The sequence below is a fragment of the Cynara cardunculus genome (assembly GCF_001531365.2).
Source record: "Cynara cardunculus var. scolymus isolate 2C chromosome LG 7, CcrdV1, whole genome shotgun sequence".
Classification (NCBI taxonomy): domain Eukaryota; kingdom Viridiplantae; phylum Streptophyta; class Magnoliopsida; order Asterales; family Asteraceae; genus Cynara; species Cynara cardunculus.
The window spans coordinates 5,018,078-5,037,788 of record NC_037534.1 but is presented as its reverse complement, the minus strand read 5'-3'; the positions used below and the strand labels follow the sequence as shown (position 1 = coordinate 5,037,788).

At 34.1% G+C, this 19,711-nt stretch overlaps 2 protein-coding genes across 2 annotated transcripts; both read right to left on the bottom strand.

The window, feature by feature from the left end:
- Positions 1-3,501: 3,501 nt before the first annotated feature.
- Positions 3,502-7,836, bottom strand: LOC112515449 (BTB/POZ domain-containing protein SR1IP1-like). The gene is made up of 5 exons (XM_025122278.1): positions 7,350-7,836; positions 7,119-7,188; positions 6,129-6,755; positions 5,111-5,638; positions 3,502-4,193 (listed from the first exon to the last, which is right to left on the bottom strand). The coding sequence occupies exons 1-5, from the start codon at positions 7,367-7,369 to the stop codon at positions 3,657-3,659; spliced, it is 1,782 nt and encodes a 593-aa protein (XP_024978046.1). The 5' UTR covers positions 7,370-7,836; the 3' UTR covers positions 3,502-3,656.
- A 4,533-nt stretch (positions 7,837-12,369) lies between these two features.
- LOC112515336 (probable prolyl 4-hydroxylase 9) lies at positions 12,370-18,798 on the bottom strand. Its single transcript, XM_025122093.1, has 8 exons — positions 18,477-18,798; positions 18,223-18,336; positions 17,914-18,071; positions 17,055-17,157; positions 15,710-15,805; positions 13,693-13,758; positions 13,087-13,206; positions 12,370-12,678 (listed from the first exon to the last, which is right to left on the bottom strand). The coding sequence occupies exons 1-8, from the start codon at positions 18,609-18,611 to the stop codon at positions 12,592-12,594; spliced, it is 879 nt and encodes a 292-aa protein (XP_024977861.1). The 5' UTR covers positions 18,612-18,798; the 3' UTR covers positions 12,370-12,591.
- Between the last annotated feature and the right edge of the window lie 913 nt (positions 18,799-19,711).

Sequence of the window (19,711 nt, the reverse complement as noted above, 5' to 3'; positions counted from 1 at the left end):
TATATAGGGATGTTATTCTACATCCTTTGCCATTCCTACACCCTATACAACCCTCATCTCAACCATTCAATTTTTAATCAATTAATTGTTTCATAATATAAAGTATTAATCATAATTAATAAAYTMTATTCATATTCCATAAATATTCAAATCATAATAAATGAACTCCAATCATTTCTATAAATATTTCAATTAATTGGGTTGCAAAGGTTGTACAAATGTACAAGGTTGTAAAAGAAATATACCCTATATATATATATATATATATATATATATATATATATATATATGTATGTATGGTAACCCCACCCAGCTAATTATACCTAATATTCTTGAAATTAGACCAACCAAGTTGCTGATTGTATATTGTTTATTATCTCTTCTCCAACATTAGGGAGAGTTGTCCTCATATTTTGTCTGCCACTATATCACCACTAGATTCCTCTAATTATAAGTCTTACACCCTGTTCATAGACACACACATTTGGAGGGAAAGGTTGGATTTAGTAGCGGTAAATATTTGAGAAGTAAAAAAAGTGATTTTAGTTTTTTTATCTGGTTGATGTTTGTGGTTTTGACTGTGAAGTATTGAATAATTTTTTGTATGGGTATGTGGAAGATGAATGAGTGGTTTTCTAACTTTTACAAATAGATGACAAACATGTTTATATGTGAATGAGTTAATTAGTTCATATATGAATCAGCTAATTAGTTCATATGTGAATCACACGTGTTCACATATGAACATATCACATAGGTTCACATAGGGTTGGGTTCACGTGAGACCAACCTGTTTTCGTGAGACAATATTTTTACACTTCAAACTTCACAACAAAATATTGTGAAAGTAAAAAAAAAGTCCTACATTCACAACAAAAACACCGTGAAGGTTACCTTCACAGTGTTTTGCTGTGAAGTTTCAAATGTAAAAATGTTCTCTCACGTGTCCCATAAAAACAATTTTGTCTCACATGATCTCTTCTTACTATTCTTTCCATAAGTTTCATTTCACAGTGTTTTTGCTGTGAATGTTCAAGTGAAAATGTTGTCCCACGTGTCCCATAAAAACAGTCTTGTCTCTCATGATCCCTTCTTACTATTCTCTCCATAAGTTTCAATGGGAGAGAATGGTAGAACTTGATTCAAGTTTGAGTTCGAGGCTGGTTCGAGTTGAAGTTGGAGTTTGAGCTTGGTTCGAGCTTCAAATGAATTCGAGCTCGAGTTCAAGTTTAAAAAATTGTAATCGAGTTCGAGTCGAATTTAGTTTTTAACTACTAATGAGTTTCTGGGTCGAGTTTGATTAATTACCATCGAGTTCAAATCGAGTATATTAATGCTCAAGCTTGACTCGCATTAATTGCTCACATTAATTACACCTTTACTAACCATAATTTGTAATAGACATTATATAGTACAAGAATAGTGAAACATGTGTAAAATGTTTCTTTTAATTTGTTTTTATTTTTACAAAATTTATCAAAATAAATCTAACATAAGGTTTTTGGTGTTTTTGCAATAATGATTATTAAAAACTCAAAATAATTAACTAAAACAAAATTATTATAAATTATTTACATTTTATTTTCCAAACTTTGTTTTGTTTATGTAACTTCATACATGTTTTTCAAAAGTTAAGTATTTTAACCACAAGGGTGGTATCTGATTGGTTTGAGCTTGACTTCAAAGGTCAAAAGTACCATGAGGTCTCAGGTTCAATCCAAGGAGGAAAAAGAATCGCCTTGTGGCCGTGGAGGTTCAAATGCAGTGACTCCGGGCTATCTGCAAAGTAGGTGGACGCCCTGGGATTAGTCGGTTCGCATAACGGGTTGGATATCCAGGTTGATAAAAAAAGTTAATCTAAAATCACTATCAAATTTGTTCAAAATCTTTAAAACTATTTATTGTAAACGTCATATCATAACCACCAGATTACAGGATATCAAATGCTCCACGTGTACGAGTTTATATAGACTTAAGATTATGGGATATTTGTTTTCCGTAACAACCTTTTTCGAGCCCGTAGATGTTTTTTTCCATTGAAAGATGCTACTGGATGCGGTGGCATGACGGTAATTAAGTGGAACTTCGACGGTAAGAATGTTTACTATATCTCACATATCTTAACATGAAAGACATTAAACCTTAATCTTCACAAATGTTAGCATACTTTAACGTATATATCTTAACATAAAAAAAGCACCAAACCTTAGTAAATGACTTTTTGAAATCATTAACATGCATTCACAAATCGAAGCAGAAGACCGAAAGTGTCAAATTTTTTGAAGTATATAATATTAATATACGGTAAATAAAACAAATAAACTCACACACCCTCTTCACCTTTGGTGAGATTTAAACCCTTGACCTCTTAGGAGATCAATGACTCACATACCGCTAGACCAAAAGCTCTTTGGTGAAAGTGTTGATCTTTACAAGGGAAAAATCATGCATGGTTCTCTATTGGATCAAAAGTGATCAAAATGCGAAACACGATTTGAACGACCAAATCACATATGATTTTACTGAAATTATATACAATTACAAAAAAAAACTGTCTACGCAAGGGTATGCAAGCGATTTGGCACGCAACCTTAACCTAGGTTATGGCCAAGATTACACATAATCACATATGATTTTACTGGTGACTTTATTAAAAAATTACATATGTTTTTACATTCTATTATTTGGGTACTGAAATCCTGTGATATAGAAGTGTTCATGAGTTAGGTTAATCGGGTTGAAGACATTTGAACAATCCAACCCAATGCTTGCAATTTGAAAAATCTTAACCCAACCCAACCCAAACCGTACGGGTTGGTCGGGTTAGTCGAGTTGATATTTTGGTACATTAAAATATTCTTCTAACCTTGAATATGTTATTTCTTTACTCATAATTTTTTTTCCATCAAATCAACCGGTTGATACAACGTACTTATCCATACTTATTACGTATATCACATTCAGTTAATTTTCTCAATTTACATATATATGTTCACAGTTACTGAACATATATACGAATGAGTTATATATATATATATATATATATATATGAATAGATTGAAAATATTTGTATATGAAGAGCATACGTGATAGTGTAGTTGTCTAATGTATATATTATTAAAAATTCAACAATCATATTAAATTCAAAAAAAAAAACGATATCGGGTTAATCGGGTTGGGTTAGATTCAAATAATAGTAACTCAATACCTACAATCTGAAAATTTTATAACTTAATTAAACATCAAATTACTTTAAATTAAATTATTTTGTATTGAATTGATCGGGTTTTTGAACGGATATAATTTGTATGAAGTGAAATGATGATTTGAGGTTGTTAGAGATAGGCATGCGCCACTGCTACTTTGTCTTGCTGTTTTTTGCTTTTTCACATTAACTTTTTATTAATTTATATTTTTATATAAAAGGCTTTCAATCATTTTTAAACATATCAAACCCCACAAACTCCTCTTCATATTTCAGTTCCCACTTGTATTTTAATCCTTCATCAAATGTCATATATTTAATCCTAATTACGATATATATAACATTTTTACACATATATCACACAATTATATTCATCAAAGCCATTAAAAAACGAAAATGAAAATAATAATTATCGATCGAATCGTATCGGTCTTCTTGTCAAGCCGCCCGATCAAGATATCGAATGCCTTCGGTCTTTACTTGGCTTATTTTTGCCTCTAGTACTCGAAGGTAATATCCCGTCAGCACGTAGAAACGGCGTAAGTTTCCCCAGCTTTTTCGACACGGAACTTATGAACGATTTTCGTGGCAATGGTGGCTTATCAGCCGAATAACGAGTGCCACCAACTGGGCTGTTGACTGCAGATTTATCAGCAGATGATGGTCTTTCCACCTCTTTTAATCGCGTTTTCATCTTCAGAAGCTCGAATTTGAGGTCTTGGTTTTCCTTTTTCAAGCGTGAGAGCTCATCGTCTAATGGTTGGTTGGTGGTTAATGAGTCTAGTTTGGAAGTGGGTTCGACCGCTATTGGACCACCATCCATGGTTTCTCTTAACCGTTGTTGTTCGTAGTAAAGAACTTGAACTACAGTTTGCACAGGAAGCCGGTCGTTTTGGGCCGCGTGAGCACAAGCTCCACGAGATAGTTTTTGACAGTCCATTAAGCTGCAAACTTTCTTTCTTTCCGTATCGCTTAAGGTTGGATGAGCCTGCGAAATTAAATCGCTGAACGTTAAGCACATAGTTCAATCAGCTCCAATTATGAAATATCTATAAACTCGTGTTGGATGTGTAGCCTAATTTGAACTGTAAACGGTTTACAACTTCGTATATAAATCCGATTATGTAACTTCGTGTGTCCAATCATGTAAGAACTTCGATATGACGATCTCATATCTTCCCCTTTGCAGATTTTGGTCATATTTGACAACCATAAGTTAGTTTATTTTTTGAGCTTATTGAAAAATCCTCGTTTAATTAGCTACTTAGCCAATAAGCTAACTTCAAGCTACTTTTGATAGCATTTCAATAAGCTCCAGTTTTTCTGTTAGCTTATATTTGCTTATAGGGCTAGGGCTTTTTCTATCCCTTGTATTATCTTTTGTGTTATCATTTCCTAATGAAACCCTAGCAAACCTTTCTCTGAAATCTACATTTTCCACTTCCTTTTCCAATTACACCCCTCATATTTTTCCAAATAATTTTTTAACATGTCCATTTAAGTCATTTTACATTGTTATCCAACTTATCAACTAGTTTTTACCAAATAGAATTAGTTTATTACCTAATTTATCAGCTAACAGCTAGCTTAATAGCCAACAACTAACTTTTCAATTACTAGCTTATAGCCGGCTTATCATCCAACAACTAGCTTATCAGCTTAATTACTAAAAGTAGATTTTGTGCTACAGTCGTTCCTATCTAATAGAAAATGATCCCATGATGCTGGACTGCTCTTACCTAACAGCCGGCTTATTAGCCAACAACTAGCTTAACAGCTTACAGTTAGCTTATTAAACCAACAACTAGTGATTCAGCTCATTTGTCAAACTTATCCTTTCTGGATCTATCATTACAAATGATCATTGTGTGTGTGATTGTTCATCATAGAAAGAAGAAGACTTACCTTCAAGAAAATATCAATGGCTCTATACATTCCATCTTCTGTTACCTTTGCTTGCTCTGGAATATGTTCAGCAAAATTCATAAATTTCGACACCAATAAGTTACGATCAGAAGCTATTTCCGCAAGATAGCTCTCCATCAACTTCCCAACTTTCTCCATATCACTTTGAGGAGAAGAAACGTACTCTTCATGATCGCAATTGCCTTCCAGTTCGTATTCAAGATAATTCATCAGGGCCCGCTGTATAGTATCGACATCAAACAATGTGTCCCCATCAAAATGATAAGAAGGAATCAGTATATCATCTAAGACCGCCTGCCCAAGTTGTAATCCCATTCGTTTCTCCAAATCTAGCCTACATGCCATTGTTGTTTCAAGATATATGGCAGCTCGAAGCAACATTGAGATAAAGCTGACCGACATTGCATTCCTTTCCCTTGGTAGGAGGCTCACTATTGTTTCTAGAACCATCCGCTTTTCGTGTTCTTGTTCTGGGTTGATCTTTTTCTTGCTGTTTCCAAATATCTCCTGTTTGATGTTGGATATTTATATGAATAAGTGAACAACTTTGTGCTAAAATCAAGTGAATCATATGGGAGTTGTATTGAGAAATTCTCATAAGAACAAAGTGATTCGTGTAGGAAGTCCATGGAAATTCTAATTCAAAATGATGTCATTTGATAACAGGTGACCGTCCATTCGAAGAAAGTTCAAATGAGAACCATAAATATTTTGAGAATCCGGGAACCAACTATTCATTATTATTCATCATGAATATCATGCATTTTGATTATTATTCATTATGAATATCATGCATTTTCATGATGATATCTATTGACATTCTTTATGCATAAAGCGGAAACAGTCGGTTCTCAAAAATATTTACGGTTCTTATTTGAATCTTCCCCTGGTCCAGTCTTTCAGACTGTAACAAAATGAGCCAAGTGTAGTTCCATTCAGAAACTCTGGTTCAAAGAAATAATTCTTCAAATGCACCTAGAACAAGAAGAGATCTTACCAAACCTCGAAGACATTTTTGGGCATAAAGCATTAGAATTGGACCAAGAGCATATTGTTTGAATCCCCTTGAAATCATTGCAAGAAGAACCCTTTGGAAGATATCGATTCTAAGAACAATTAGATCCTCAGCCCACCAATCAACTACAGCTTTCGGGTACGATGATGATGATGATGATGAAGTAGAAGAAATCAAAGTGCTGCTGCCCTCTGTACTACCCGGAGAACAAAATTGGCTTTCTTTGGTCACTATGAATGCTATAGTGTCTATACAACGATTGATCAACTTCACTTTCTCGGCCATCGGTAAGAAATTTGTTGATGATTGCAAAATGGTAACGGAGCCAGCCAAGGTTTTAAGTCCTACTTCATTCAAATAGGCTTCGGATCTTGAAACCAGGTTTCCGATTGCATGATCCTCCGTCATTTCAAGAAACTCTGCCACACATCTCACTATGGCAATGTTTTCAGTGGATAATTCGAAGTTTACTCCATAACAGAACTTGGCTGCAAGTTCGAATCCTTCAGACCCTCCTGGGACATCCGGGATTTCGACTACCAAAAGATCAACATCTTTCAGGTCAGACACCAATTTCCGTATATAACCACATTTTGAGACCAATGGAAACTGCATATGGAATAGAGGAACTAGAGCTTAAACTTCCTAACCATATATCAAAATCACCATTTAGACCAATAGTTATAAGGATATAAATCCGGTATAAAAGATGGGTTATTTAGCTAAATGACAATTTTTTAGGGATTCTCATGTATGGAAGTGGGATTCTTCTGTTAAGCTGAGACATTCTCGATCTCAAACTTGTCAGAAGGTTATGGATTTAATGAAAACCTATCAAAAGGTCCTTTAACCAAAGGAAACTATCAAAGATATATATGCAATAAAAGGGTCAAAAGATCCATTCTTTCACATTAAAAAATGATTTCAAAAGATGCATAATAACAAGAGCACAGTCTCAAAGACGAATCATACCTTGTGTAATGGAAATGAAACACCTCCTGCATTTACTGTAACATCACTTGGGATCTCCTGGGAGAACATCCTGTTAACATCAAAATGAAATCTTTATAGATCTTCCCTTTTGTCCATAATCAATTAAACTATACATTTATACATATCTAGACGAAAAGAGCTTGGGAAAACAAGCATGGAAGAAAACCAAGAATCAAAAAGGAAACAAGATGGAGAAGAATGATAGCAAACCAATCACAAGTCTTCTTCATGGAAGTAATCAATCAATCATAAGCAACTTCTTTCTCTTAACGGGCACATCAATGGCTGTAGGCAGTGCACACCCTCTTGTAGAACAACATCCTCCATGAAAATGATTGAGCAATCACAACCATAGCCATGATCTTTATTGCAAAAAAGAGAGATAGCTTTACAAAAGTACACTCATTTCACTTGTTGATTTTACAAATTCGCAAAGCAAACAGTTAGTTGTTGCTTTCATTTTACCTCCACTCTTTTCTAGCATTAAATGTACTTAAACCTCAAGCTTTGATTCTGTAACATGTCAAACGATCAACGTCTTTAAAGAAATACCCATGATGAATATTAGAATCTGGCCAAAAGGGAGTAAGATGAAGGGACAAAATAGTATCTTTCTACAGTTTTTCAAGGCTGGTATTCTGAATATTTTTGGAGGGATAATTACAAGGAAATAAGTTGGATTTGGCAAGTGTGTGGTGGTGAGTGCAAATGGGGTTGGAGTATTTGGACAAAAGATTAGAAGTTTTCCAATTGACCATTGAGACATTTTATCAACCACATAATCTGCATCTTTTCAGAAATGGGATAAACGCCCTCAAATTGGCCAATCAACTGTAAATTCAATGATTTTATAGATGGTTTATCATCAACGAGATACCCAAAATAACATATTCCAAGATTTTCGCAACCCGATCAACTGGGATTTGGTTAGAATGAGCATTGAAGTTGTATGCCATTAGAATATAAGGTTTAAACCCAGTGAAATAGGGTGTTCAATGAGGTGATTCTTGGTGATTAATGCGTGGAAACAAAAAAGGCTAGTTGAAATCTACCATAATAACAAAAGGATTGTGAGCAACCCCACAAGCCGGTTGTATGTCTTCTCTCGGGGTGTGTGAAATAAATGAAATACAACTGGATTTTTTTGACGGGCTAAATGATGGGATCGTTGATCGTACATACAGTTTATCATACATCATATCAACGGTCATTCTAATTTTAACTTGTCTACTGATTATATATATTATATGATATATAATATATATATATATATATATATATATATAAAAGTGATATCCATATGCATATTAGAATGAGATGTACTAGATTAATCCCCGTATCAAGCGCGATTTATTAGTAAGTTGGAGATTAAAGGTGATCAAGAATCCAAATCCCTCATTAGGCTTTTCTACTTAACTCTTCTTCTCACAAGATCATTTTCCATATATATAATTAGGTTCAAACGAAAATAGTAATCAAATAAAAGAATACAAAAACAGTTGAATCATATCTATTTTATACTAAAATCACATGTGATTCATACGGCCTTGGAGGATGTCACGGTCTAAGTCGTCCGCACACCCTTACGTTGATCGTTAGTATAAAATTACAGGTGATTTACATGTGATTGTGTCGTTTTTATGTTCTCTTATTTAGTTATTGTTCTAAGGATAAAGTTTACTGTGAAAAAACTTGTGAGATATTGGATCAAATGACTTTTTAATCTAAATTGATTTTCCAACCCATATCCACTATCTTCAAGTACCTCCATCTATTTTTATTTTCACTTTACTCACTTTCACTAACATTTAGATACATTTAATCACTTTAAATAAGGACAAGTTTAAACGAGAACCTAAACATTTTACAAGAAGACGAGAAGTTTCAATATCATACATGATTGCAAGCATTGTACATAAACTTAATCATATATGATTAAATACATGTTGCATTGACAACACATAGACGTTTAATCATATATGATTAAACACACCCAAATGATTATAATCATATATGATATTGAAACTTTTCGACTTCTCATAAAAATGTTTAATGTCTCGCATGATCCTTCATCTATATATATGGGGTCATTCAAGGGAGAACTTAGTAATTTGTGGTAACATTGTGATCCGATCTTAGTCACAAATGAAAATATAAATTAAGAAATTAACAGTTTGGTAATTTTGACTTGAAATTTTAGTTAAAGAGCATTTTAGGTATTTTGGAAATCTTATTTTTCCTCTCTCCTCTTTGGCAAACCTTATTCCGACAAACACAATGTGAATACAAGATATATAGCAACAGAAACAACAAAAAACTATAGGTGAGTGGAGTCATGTGAACACAAGAGATACATTGTGATGCCTAAAAAACATCGACACTGTTTAAAAAAGATACATACAAATGATACAATGTGATACTAAAAGTACATACAAGATACACATTGTGATAACCTTTTTAATTTTTAATTTTATCTATATTATATTATAAATTATTTGACAAAAACTCTTAAAAACTATTTTTATGCACAAAGTACTGTTTATTGATGCATATTACTTAAAATTTAAGATTACAAAAACTCTTACATGTGTTATGGTTTTTTTATCGACCAATATAAAATTATAGCTGAAATTATTTAGATTCAAACCATTAATTATTTGGTTATAGGTTCAAACCATTAATGTTTAGGTTTAGGTTTAGTTTCAGATAGTTAATCGTTTTAAGGTTTAACACATTTTTATTCTTAACATATATTCTCTGTCATCTTATTTATGCAATATAATCAAAAGTTTTGAATGTAGCAAAACCTCCAAAAAAATTGGAACGTCTCTGATGAGAAGAGAGCCAATTATAGGACTTTATCTGCTTTTTTTTTAAATTTTAAATTTTCAAATTATTAACCTAGTATTTAAATTATTTTAAAGTAACACCAAGATATAAGAATCTTATGGATTCAAATCAAAGTGATCGAATCGATTTTTTTCAAAGAAACCGCGGTGAGTTACAGATAGTTTCAAAATGAATTTGTTGATTTTGTTTTTATGCAATGCGGTGAATTTTCCCAAGACACTGTCAACTTGCCTGATAAGATATCGTTCAATAACGAGGTTGGCTCGGGTAACTTTTAAGTATTGGTTCTGTTTTTTAAAATCAGTAATAATTATTTTATAAAGAATAAATTATTTATGGTGCATGTCAAATCGTATATGAGATATCAATGATTGATTATGGCAGATGGGCTCCTTCACAGTTATGAATGTATAGTTCACATCAACTAATGTTGACTCATCATCGTTATGCACTAAATTTATATCCAGATAATTATATGATTTAACATATAATTTAATATCACCACTTTTATATATAGAGAGAGATTGATGAGATATTATACAATCCTTTTAATTTGTACAACCAATATAACACATTCTCAATCGTTCATTTTATTTGATTAATATGTGATTTCATAGAAGTTTTGATTGTTTCCTAATATAAAGTATTGATTATAATAAATGAATCATATTCATCTTTCATAAATATTCAAATCATAATAAATGAACTCTTATCATTTCTATAAATATCTCAATTTATTGGGTTGCATTGGTTGTACAAATGCAACAAGATATATTTGAAACAAACTCTCTCTCTCTCTCTCTCTCTCTCTCTATATATATATATATATATATATATATCACTTTCTGTATGAACGGTATATTGTAAGGCCCTGCTAGGCATCCTGATGGTGCAAGAATCGACTATGTTCTGTAACACCTCCAAAGTCTAAGACAACAGGTTGTCTCAATAGCTTCAAATTCAACTTAAAACCATGACGAGAGTTTCTAGCAACCAACGACTTGAGGTTTATAATGAGCTCACGTATCTCATTTGTGATCCATATGAGATGAGTTGTTATATACACGAGTAAAGGAAGGGTATGAAATGTGAGTAGTGTGGATAAGGAGGTATAAAATGTGACTGGTCGTTCAAGTAATTTATTCAACATAACAAACAAATAGTAATTTAGCTTAATATATACAGACAACCAATATAAAACTTACCAAAGGGTCTTTGGCCTAGTGGTATTGTAGCATTTTGCCTTCTAGGAGGTCAGTGGTTCAAACCTCACCATAGGTGAGAAGGGTGTATGAGTTTATTTGTTGCATTTGTCATATATAAATATTATATACTTCAAAAAAAAACCAATATAAAACTTAATGAAAAAACAAACATTGGATCACACTAAAATAGGGGAGGAATGTTGAAATGTGTAATATACTAAGATGGAAGTTCAATCTTCGTGACATTTTCATTTATGCATTTGTTTGACATCTTATGTGTTTATTTGTGAATCAAATGAGGGAGGAATGTTGGTGATTTTAGTGTCATCAACCATTTTGATGTAGTTGTGATTTACTAAGAGATCGATTAAGATGATAAAGCAAACAAAAGTGAGTAAGGGAGTGAGGAATGCACACTCACAAATGTTGTCCATATCACCTTAGATCGTCATAAAGCGGAGTCCTAGGGGCAGCGCCCCTAGCAGGGTTCCACGGGGGGTGAGCCCGTTGGCAGTGTTCCTACTGACCGATCAGCAAGCGAGTCGAGTTCTAAAGACTTAAATTTTTTACCAAAGTCTTATACTCTGAAAAAAAAAAAAAGATAGGTCTGGTCGTGCTAGCCATCGTTGAATGGTCTTCAGTTATCACTGAATCGGTCTTCAGCTATGGCCTATCATTGTTTTGCCTTTAGCTATCGCTGAACATGGTCATCATTGAACGTTGGCCTATTGCTGAATGTGTGGTTCTAAATACTTTAGAATTAAGATTCCATTGTAACTACTCTTCGACCTTATCCATTATCAATTACAACCGATTAACCACCATAACTGCCGACCTCTCTTATAAATACATATAAATACATATATGTGTGTGTGTTAAGGTGAAACGTAATAATGGATATTCATCTTTGGATGCACATGAGGATGAGATCCATCAAGATACACCGGATCAATCCCCGTATCAAGCGCGATTCATAGATAAGTTTGAAATTAAAGATGATCAAGAGTCCCGATTCCTTCTTACTCTTCTCATTCTAACTTTATTTCTCACACGATCTTTCGCTTGCATATAAAATTTGAAACGTATGGTCTCTCTAAAGTGACTCTTTTAAAGAACAATACATATGCAAAAGGGAGACACTTGGGCCATACGCGCACACACACACACAAAGTTCGACAAGTATTTGTTTCTATTTTAATTTCTATCTGGTCATTACGAAGCACGAAACGGAAAGAAAAACGGAAACGAGATAATTTAACGGAATCGAGCCTCGTAATTAACCAGTTATCATCAGAAACAATATATGCCGACTGCTGAGCCTGAGCCTGAGCCTTAGATGAGATGTACAAAAGTACATATTAAATACAGAGGAACCGAAGAATAGCAGAAATTAAGTTTCAGTCATATTCTTCTTCGTTCCTAAGCCATTTCGTTGCCACCCATTTCTGGCCTTTGATTACAGGGCAGCTCCCATGAAGTGATGACTGCATCCATAACCATTACAGAGTAAGTAAACAAAAACAAATAATCGAAGGACCCTTGGCCCAATGGTATCCAGGTTACCAGTAAACTTAATATAAGAATCTAACCGTCTTAGTGTATTTCTACGTTTTTACGGGAACAACTGTTTTGAACTAGGGGTAGTTTAATATAGAGGCAGGTCGGGTAGAGGTCAATGAGGTAAAAATAATAAGAATTGAGAAGGGCGTGCTCCTAATTGGAAACTCATTTAAGGCAAAGTTCTAAATGGCGTGAGGCTTGACATCAGACGGCAAGTTTGAGTTTGTATGCCATATATAGAATTATATATATATATATATATATATATATATACATATATGTTTCCTTATATTATTCAATGAGATGGTGATGTTAACTAGAAATGAACTCACCGGATCAATAGTACCATTTGGGTATAAGGAATAAAACAAAAGCCCATCACCCCTCCTTGGTCTTACTTTCAAACCGATACACTTTCTGAAATCATAATTCGCGTCCGCATTTTCCCCATTCTGCAAACCAAAGCAAAAGAACAGATGCTCCTTTCAGCAAACGAGGATACTTTTGACGGGTGATTTAGGAGAATAACCTTCCGACAGATTTTTTTAAATGCACGACTTTTTGGCAGATTTGAATAACCTTTTTCCAACGGACGAATGTCTCTTCTTAACGGATTATTATTTAGCTCAATGACCTTCTTCAGAAGCTGGTTTTGTAATATTATGCTCCATTTCATTTCTAAGTTTTTACGGAAGCTGACCAGGGGCAGGTCAGATGAAGGTCATTGAGTGAAAAAGAATTTAGAAGGTCGTGGTCCTGTTTGAAAACTCACTTAAGGTCATTCATCCAATGGATCCCTTATGAACATAAGAATGCCTCAAAATATGTTAGAAGGTCATGCACTTTAAAAGAATCTGTCAAAAAGATCATTCTTCTAAAGAACCCAACAATTGACGGGTAGCAGGAAAAAGCGAGGGATACAAAGTTCTAGAACTTACCTCAAATGGAAACATGGTTTCTCCACCTTCTTCAACATCGGATAAATATAGCAAGAAAGAAGCAATCTGTAAGCAAGTCTTCTTTGAGATTAGAATTATTAACGACAATCTACAATTAATGACCATTAGAGCATAAATTTGCATACAAAGAAGATTATCAGAAACTGCTAAAGAAGATGATGATCCTAAATAATGCTAGTTTCAGCAATGCTACTGTAAAGATTGAGCAAGAATCAGCAACTAGTGTTGAAGATTGAACTCGAACACTGGTCATAGTATTATAACCATCTATGATTATGTGAACTAGAACAACAATGAGAGATAAAAAGACAAAAAGAAACATTACGAGCCATTCCATTTTGCATACAGTCGGCTTCAACCAGTCCCAAGAAGTTACTGCATGAACCAACTGACACTGGTTATGCAAAAAAAACTCCATTAGGACCTATGCTTTCAGAATTTTTCCTTAGTCCTCACCCCATTTCAAATACTTAATCCCCTAATTTCTATATGTTTACTTTTACCAATTTACACTCCCTTCAGTTTAGTTTATAGCTTTATTCAACTGCTATTAAAAACTTATTGAGGTATTTTATAAATTAAATGAAAAATGAAAATTGTATTTTATATTGATGTCATGACTTTAATAATAGAAAGTCTAACAAAATTGAAGAAAGGACAGGGACCGGTTAAGTCTGGCGATCATGGCCAGTCCTTGTGCCTAGATAAAAAGCCTGGTTGGACCGGTTAAAAATTGCCTGGAATCAGCCAAGGCCCGCTGGGTAGATGGAGTGCTGGTCCTGCTCCTGGTCCTTGGGGCTGGGTTAAAATGAAAACCTCTATATGTAAGTCTATAAATCTAAGTTCTATTGAAACTAATAGAATCATATTTTCTGACCATCATTTAGTAAGAAGATTAAAGAGGTAGTGTCTGTTTTTTGAACTTTATGAATTGTTGTTTGAGTATGAATTGTTGTTTGAGTATGGCATGGTATGGTATGGTTTGGTTTGATTTACTAGTCAAAGTAGCTGTTCATACTGCAAGTATGATAACTTACAAATAAGCATTTTCATATACCTAAAAAATATATTTTCTCCGAGAGTTGGCATAAAGGGAGGTCGTGTAAGAAAATTTGTCCAAGTAATAAATGTTAGTTTTTCCACTTAGTGAATCATATATGGAGAATACCCTCAACTGGATTTTTGTCAGTAGGTATGATCATTGCTCTACTAAAGATATTAGTAAATACAATTTCAAATTAAGAGCTCAAGGGAATTTTAACATAATGGCATCTGTGTTGTACGGTCCTTATAACTTCAGTAATTTTTCCCGGGAAATGAATAATGTACTTGTTAATAGAAGATAAATACACGATTTAGAATAGCCGCTTATTCTCTGAGGCAGAGGACAGGTCTGCGTACATCTCACTCCCCCTCGGCAGGTGCAAAGACCCTACTTTCGAGTGGGATAATACCGAGTTCTTTTTATTAGTTTTATTTATTTTCTTTTTCATATTTGAATGAGATAAAACCGAGAACATATTTCCTTATTATTTGAATTATTAAAAGGCTTTGACAATGATCTTCCTAAAAGCCACTGCTTAGTTGTGACCTTTCTAAAAGTCCCTGCTATTAATAGAAATGCTTTTATCAGCCTTGAATTTTCTCTTGACTTGCAACCTTTTAATAATGTACATTCATACCTATAGATATAAACATCATTTTCAATCGCAAATATAATCATTTATAGTCTGCCTAAACCAATCTTTTTTTTATTTCTTTCAACTTATTTTCGCATTTTTGCAGGTGATACAGGAGTATTTTTCCAACAGAACCATCAGTTGCTACAATTCAACAATCACTGCTCAAATGATCAACAAATAAGAAATAGAGGCCGTTGAATGTAATATGCATCCGCAAACATTAGAGCAACTAATTAATGATGCATAAAGACAGTTTATTAACTTGTATCTATGTATAAAAGGCATGCCGAAACAAGGTTTAGTAAGTCACGTACCCGTTGGCTCTTCTGTGGACCATATTCAGTAGGGTTGAAAGCATCATAATGTGAATTATACCTCTGTCCAATTTCATATCGTAGAACGTTGAACGCCTGAAAAATAGCCACGTTGTTGTATCAAACAGCTGGTAATGACTAATGAGCGATACAATGAACACATAGCCAATGGCAACTGATCCACTTAACACGGAAATAGTAACACAAAAGAAATCCTACTGAGATAACTATATTAGTTTACAAGATAATTTGGTCAAAAATATGACAAAATTTGCATCCAACTTCAAGGATTGTCTATATAAATTGGATTTAAGACCTACACGTATGGCATTCGTGAAGAAGTGAAACCGTAGGACAGTATGTTTCATTATAATTTTTGTCTGTATGTGTACACCAATAACAATTTTCATACAAATTCAGGAAAAATTCATATATTATATCAAGTTCTCAACTTACGAATCTACTTCTAAACCTTAAGGGTTGGACAAATGAGGTCCCACGTGATTCCCAATGAGCTTCCTGAGCTATCCAAGGAAAGAGAAGAAACACAAGTAGTAAAAAGATGTCCATATGAAAACCTGTGCTATGTTGTACATACCATTCTAAGGATCTGTTCGTTAGCAGCTTAATGAGCTTAACGGAATTCACAGCTTATTCAGTCAGCTATGCATGACTGTTTGGTAGTAGCTTAATGATATAGAAAGTGGTTGATTCAGTAAGCTTCTAGAGGGGAGCTTTATGCAGAAAGTCTAGTTTTTTTTCCAAACATGCCCCTCCCAATTAAAAAGCACGCAACTTTCATCTACGAAAAAACCCTCCCAAACAAAAACCTTCCTAGTCCATACAGACAGATTAATCCACACAGACAACTTTATCCATACAGAACTCAATGGAAAAGGAACCAAACAGCCCCAAAGATGTTGGATGACTCAAGCAACTTATGCAGAAAAAACTATAAAGCCAAGGCATGATAATAGCATATAGATAATTCACCTGCAAGTATATCACATGCAAGTTTGTACATGTACTTATCATTGCAAATGTTGCATCTCTATTAAAAGAAGACGACAGATGCCTATTTATGCTACTTTATGTTTATGAAAAAACCATAAAAGTGTTCTCATTCCGTCTTCAAAAGAACTACATCAAGAACATGTTGACTTGTTAATTAACATCTCTTAATCATGGTCCCTGAAATGTTAATAAAATTGATGAGTTTTAAACAGATTATAGTGAACTTGCAAGTTGTTAATTTTGAAACCAAGATATAACCACGGAATCATAAAACTAGTCCGAGAGTTGCTTTACCAAATAGATTTAACTGGAGACGGTGATGAAACAATACCTCTCCGTTACTTCTTGGGATCATTGTAGCCCTTTCAATTTTCTTCTCGATGAGAGCCAAGATCCCTGTTTTGTCTTCAGATGAGCTTATGAACATGCCAGAACTGGTTCATTTCAAAATAAGAAATAACGGAGATGAATGTATATGGCATCTACAGTATCATCTCTCAATGCCTTGCCAATTTAGCTATTATCAGACAATTTTTAAACTCTCTTCCATTATTTGCCAAAATCTGAATTCTACTTTGAAAATTAGAAAACTTTTTAAGTTGGATTTATGGAACACCCATCTGAAAATACAACACACTTTGTTTCAGATTATCTTAAAACCTTGATTTTCAAGATTATCTTAAAACCTTGATTTTCAAGATTATCTTAAAACCTTGATTTTCAAGATTATCTTTAAACCTTGATTTTCAACTTTAAGGATGAAAACCAAGAAACTTCTCATAAGATTTGTGAAAACAGAAAAAGAGGACCTAACTAATAAGGGTTAGTTTGTTAGCAGCTTAATTGGACTCGCAGCTTATTCGGTCAGCCATACATGACTATTTGATAGTGGCTTAATAATATAGAAAGTGACTTATTCAGTAAGCTTCCAAGGGGAAGCTTTATGCAGAAAGCCAAGTTTTTTCCAACCCTGCCCCACTGATTAAAAAATATTCTCGTTTCATCTATGAAAAACTCTTCCAAACAAAAACCTTCGTCTCAATCTCTATAGATAGATTAATCCACAGAGACAGCTTTATCCACACAGAATTTAATGTAAATCCAACCGAACATCCCCTAAACTGAACCCTAAAAAGGGTACACTCTGCTTGACATTTGTGCGTGTAGAAAAACCTTCACTACATATGTACCTTGTTCTAATTCCCTTGGTGTTCTCAGCAGTTTCTCCTTTGCGTAAAGCCAAGGTCGAAGGTGCAAGTTTAACCTTGGCCATCTTGATAATACTTTCACATTGTTTTGCCGTTGCAAAACCTGGAAAGTACAGAGCTCGAGGTCTCCAACTCAAAATCTAATAAGAATTATGAATCATGCAAGAAACCAGTTAGCAAACAGCAGATTTACGAACTCAGAAACAAAACCAAACCTAAAAATCAGAGTTCACAATAACGAAAACTTGCATCAATTAGGCCAATTCCATGATCCATCTAAGAAGTCATCACCTGAAAGGGAATGGTGGTAAAGGAGTCATCACCGGAATCCCCTCGAGGCAACGGATCATATTCTTCCTCCTTAAGCACCCTAGGTCTTGGATGTAAACTAGATTCAGTTTCAACCTGCCATGATTTAGTCGCGATAACCAAAACGATCAATCGATAAGCAAATTTATACTCGATACAGACAGTAGAGAACTACAGGATCAATCGAACACAGTTCGAAACGTAAAATCAAAGCAGACGAGTATGGAAAGAAGAACCTGTTGAGATAATAAAGAAGAACCGAAGAATCCCAAGAAGAAGAAGAAGATGCATAAGAGTAAAACAGCAGGTAGACCAAGACTAGACCACCCGCCAAATACTCCTCCTCCTCCGATTTTACCTCTGCTTTTCATCTTCGCAGGCTATCAGATTGTCTCCGACGAATCAAAGTCACAAGTGTACAGTGATTACTATGATTGACGATGAATAATCACGGGAAGATGCGATCGAATCATCAAATGTAGTGATTAGAAATTGACTTGCTACGCGGCGGGAATTGTTGCTATAATTGGAGAAAATGTTGAAATGAATTATATGAATGGACCCTGGATTTTAGCCGTGAAGAAGAAATCGGCATGGATGCTTAGATGGACGGTCCGAAACGAAGTAGAATCCGACCCGGAACAACAATATCCCAAAATTAGGGGTGTACTTGGTCCGGTTTGGACGGTTTAACCCCTCAAACCACAAACCAAACCGTAATGGCGGTTTATAAAATTTTCAAACCGAGCGGTTTGACATCAAGTGCCCATACCGGTCAAACCAGACCACGAAAAGGCGGTCTGGTCTGACCGGTTTAGACGGTTTAGTCATTTAATGGACTTTAAATATTAAACTTAAAAAACATATGTAATTTAGAATTTTAGATTAAATATCCATTTTAACAAAACAAAATATCTATACAAATATGTAATAATTAAGCAGCAATTGAGTACAAAGTCGAAGCAATCCAAACTACAAACAAATAAATATATAACATATTAGAAAACAAACAAATTAACAATGTGAATATTGAGTAACAAAATTCACGACTTCACAACCTTCAATGGTTCAATTCTTGAGTTCTTGATCAAACAAAATAGAAGCCAAATCTAAGTTGGTTGAATAACTTGGTTGATGTTTTGATGATGTGCGCCGAAATCAAACTATGGATTAGAAAGATCAATAGATTGACGGAGTTCTTGAGGGATTTCAAAATTTGGAGATTGTCAATATCAAATGTATCGATATGTTCAATGGTTTAATGGCTTTAGTCGTCGATTTTGATTATGTTAGATGTTAGRCTTAGGGATATATTTGGGTCATAGCCAATAAGTTAAAAAAGTTGGGCTTGCTAATATTAAAATAGATAAATAAATATATATATATATATATATATATATGTGTGTGTGTGTGTGTGTGTGTGTGTGTATTTGGCGGTCAGTTTGGTTCAAACCGCCCAAAAAAGGTTCCA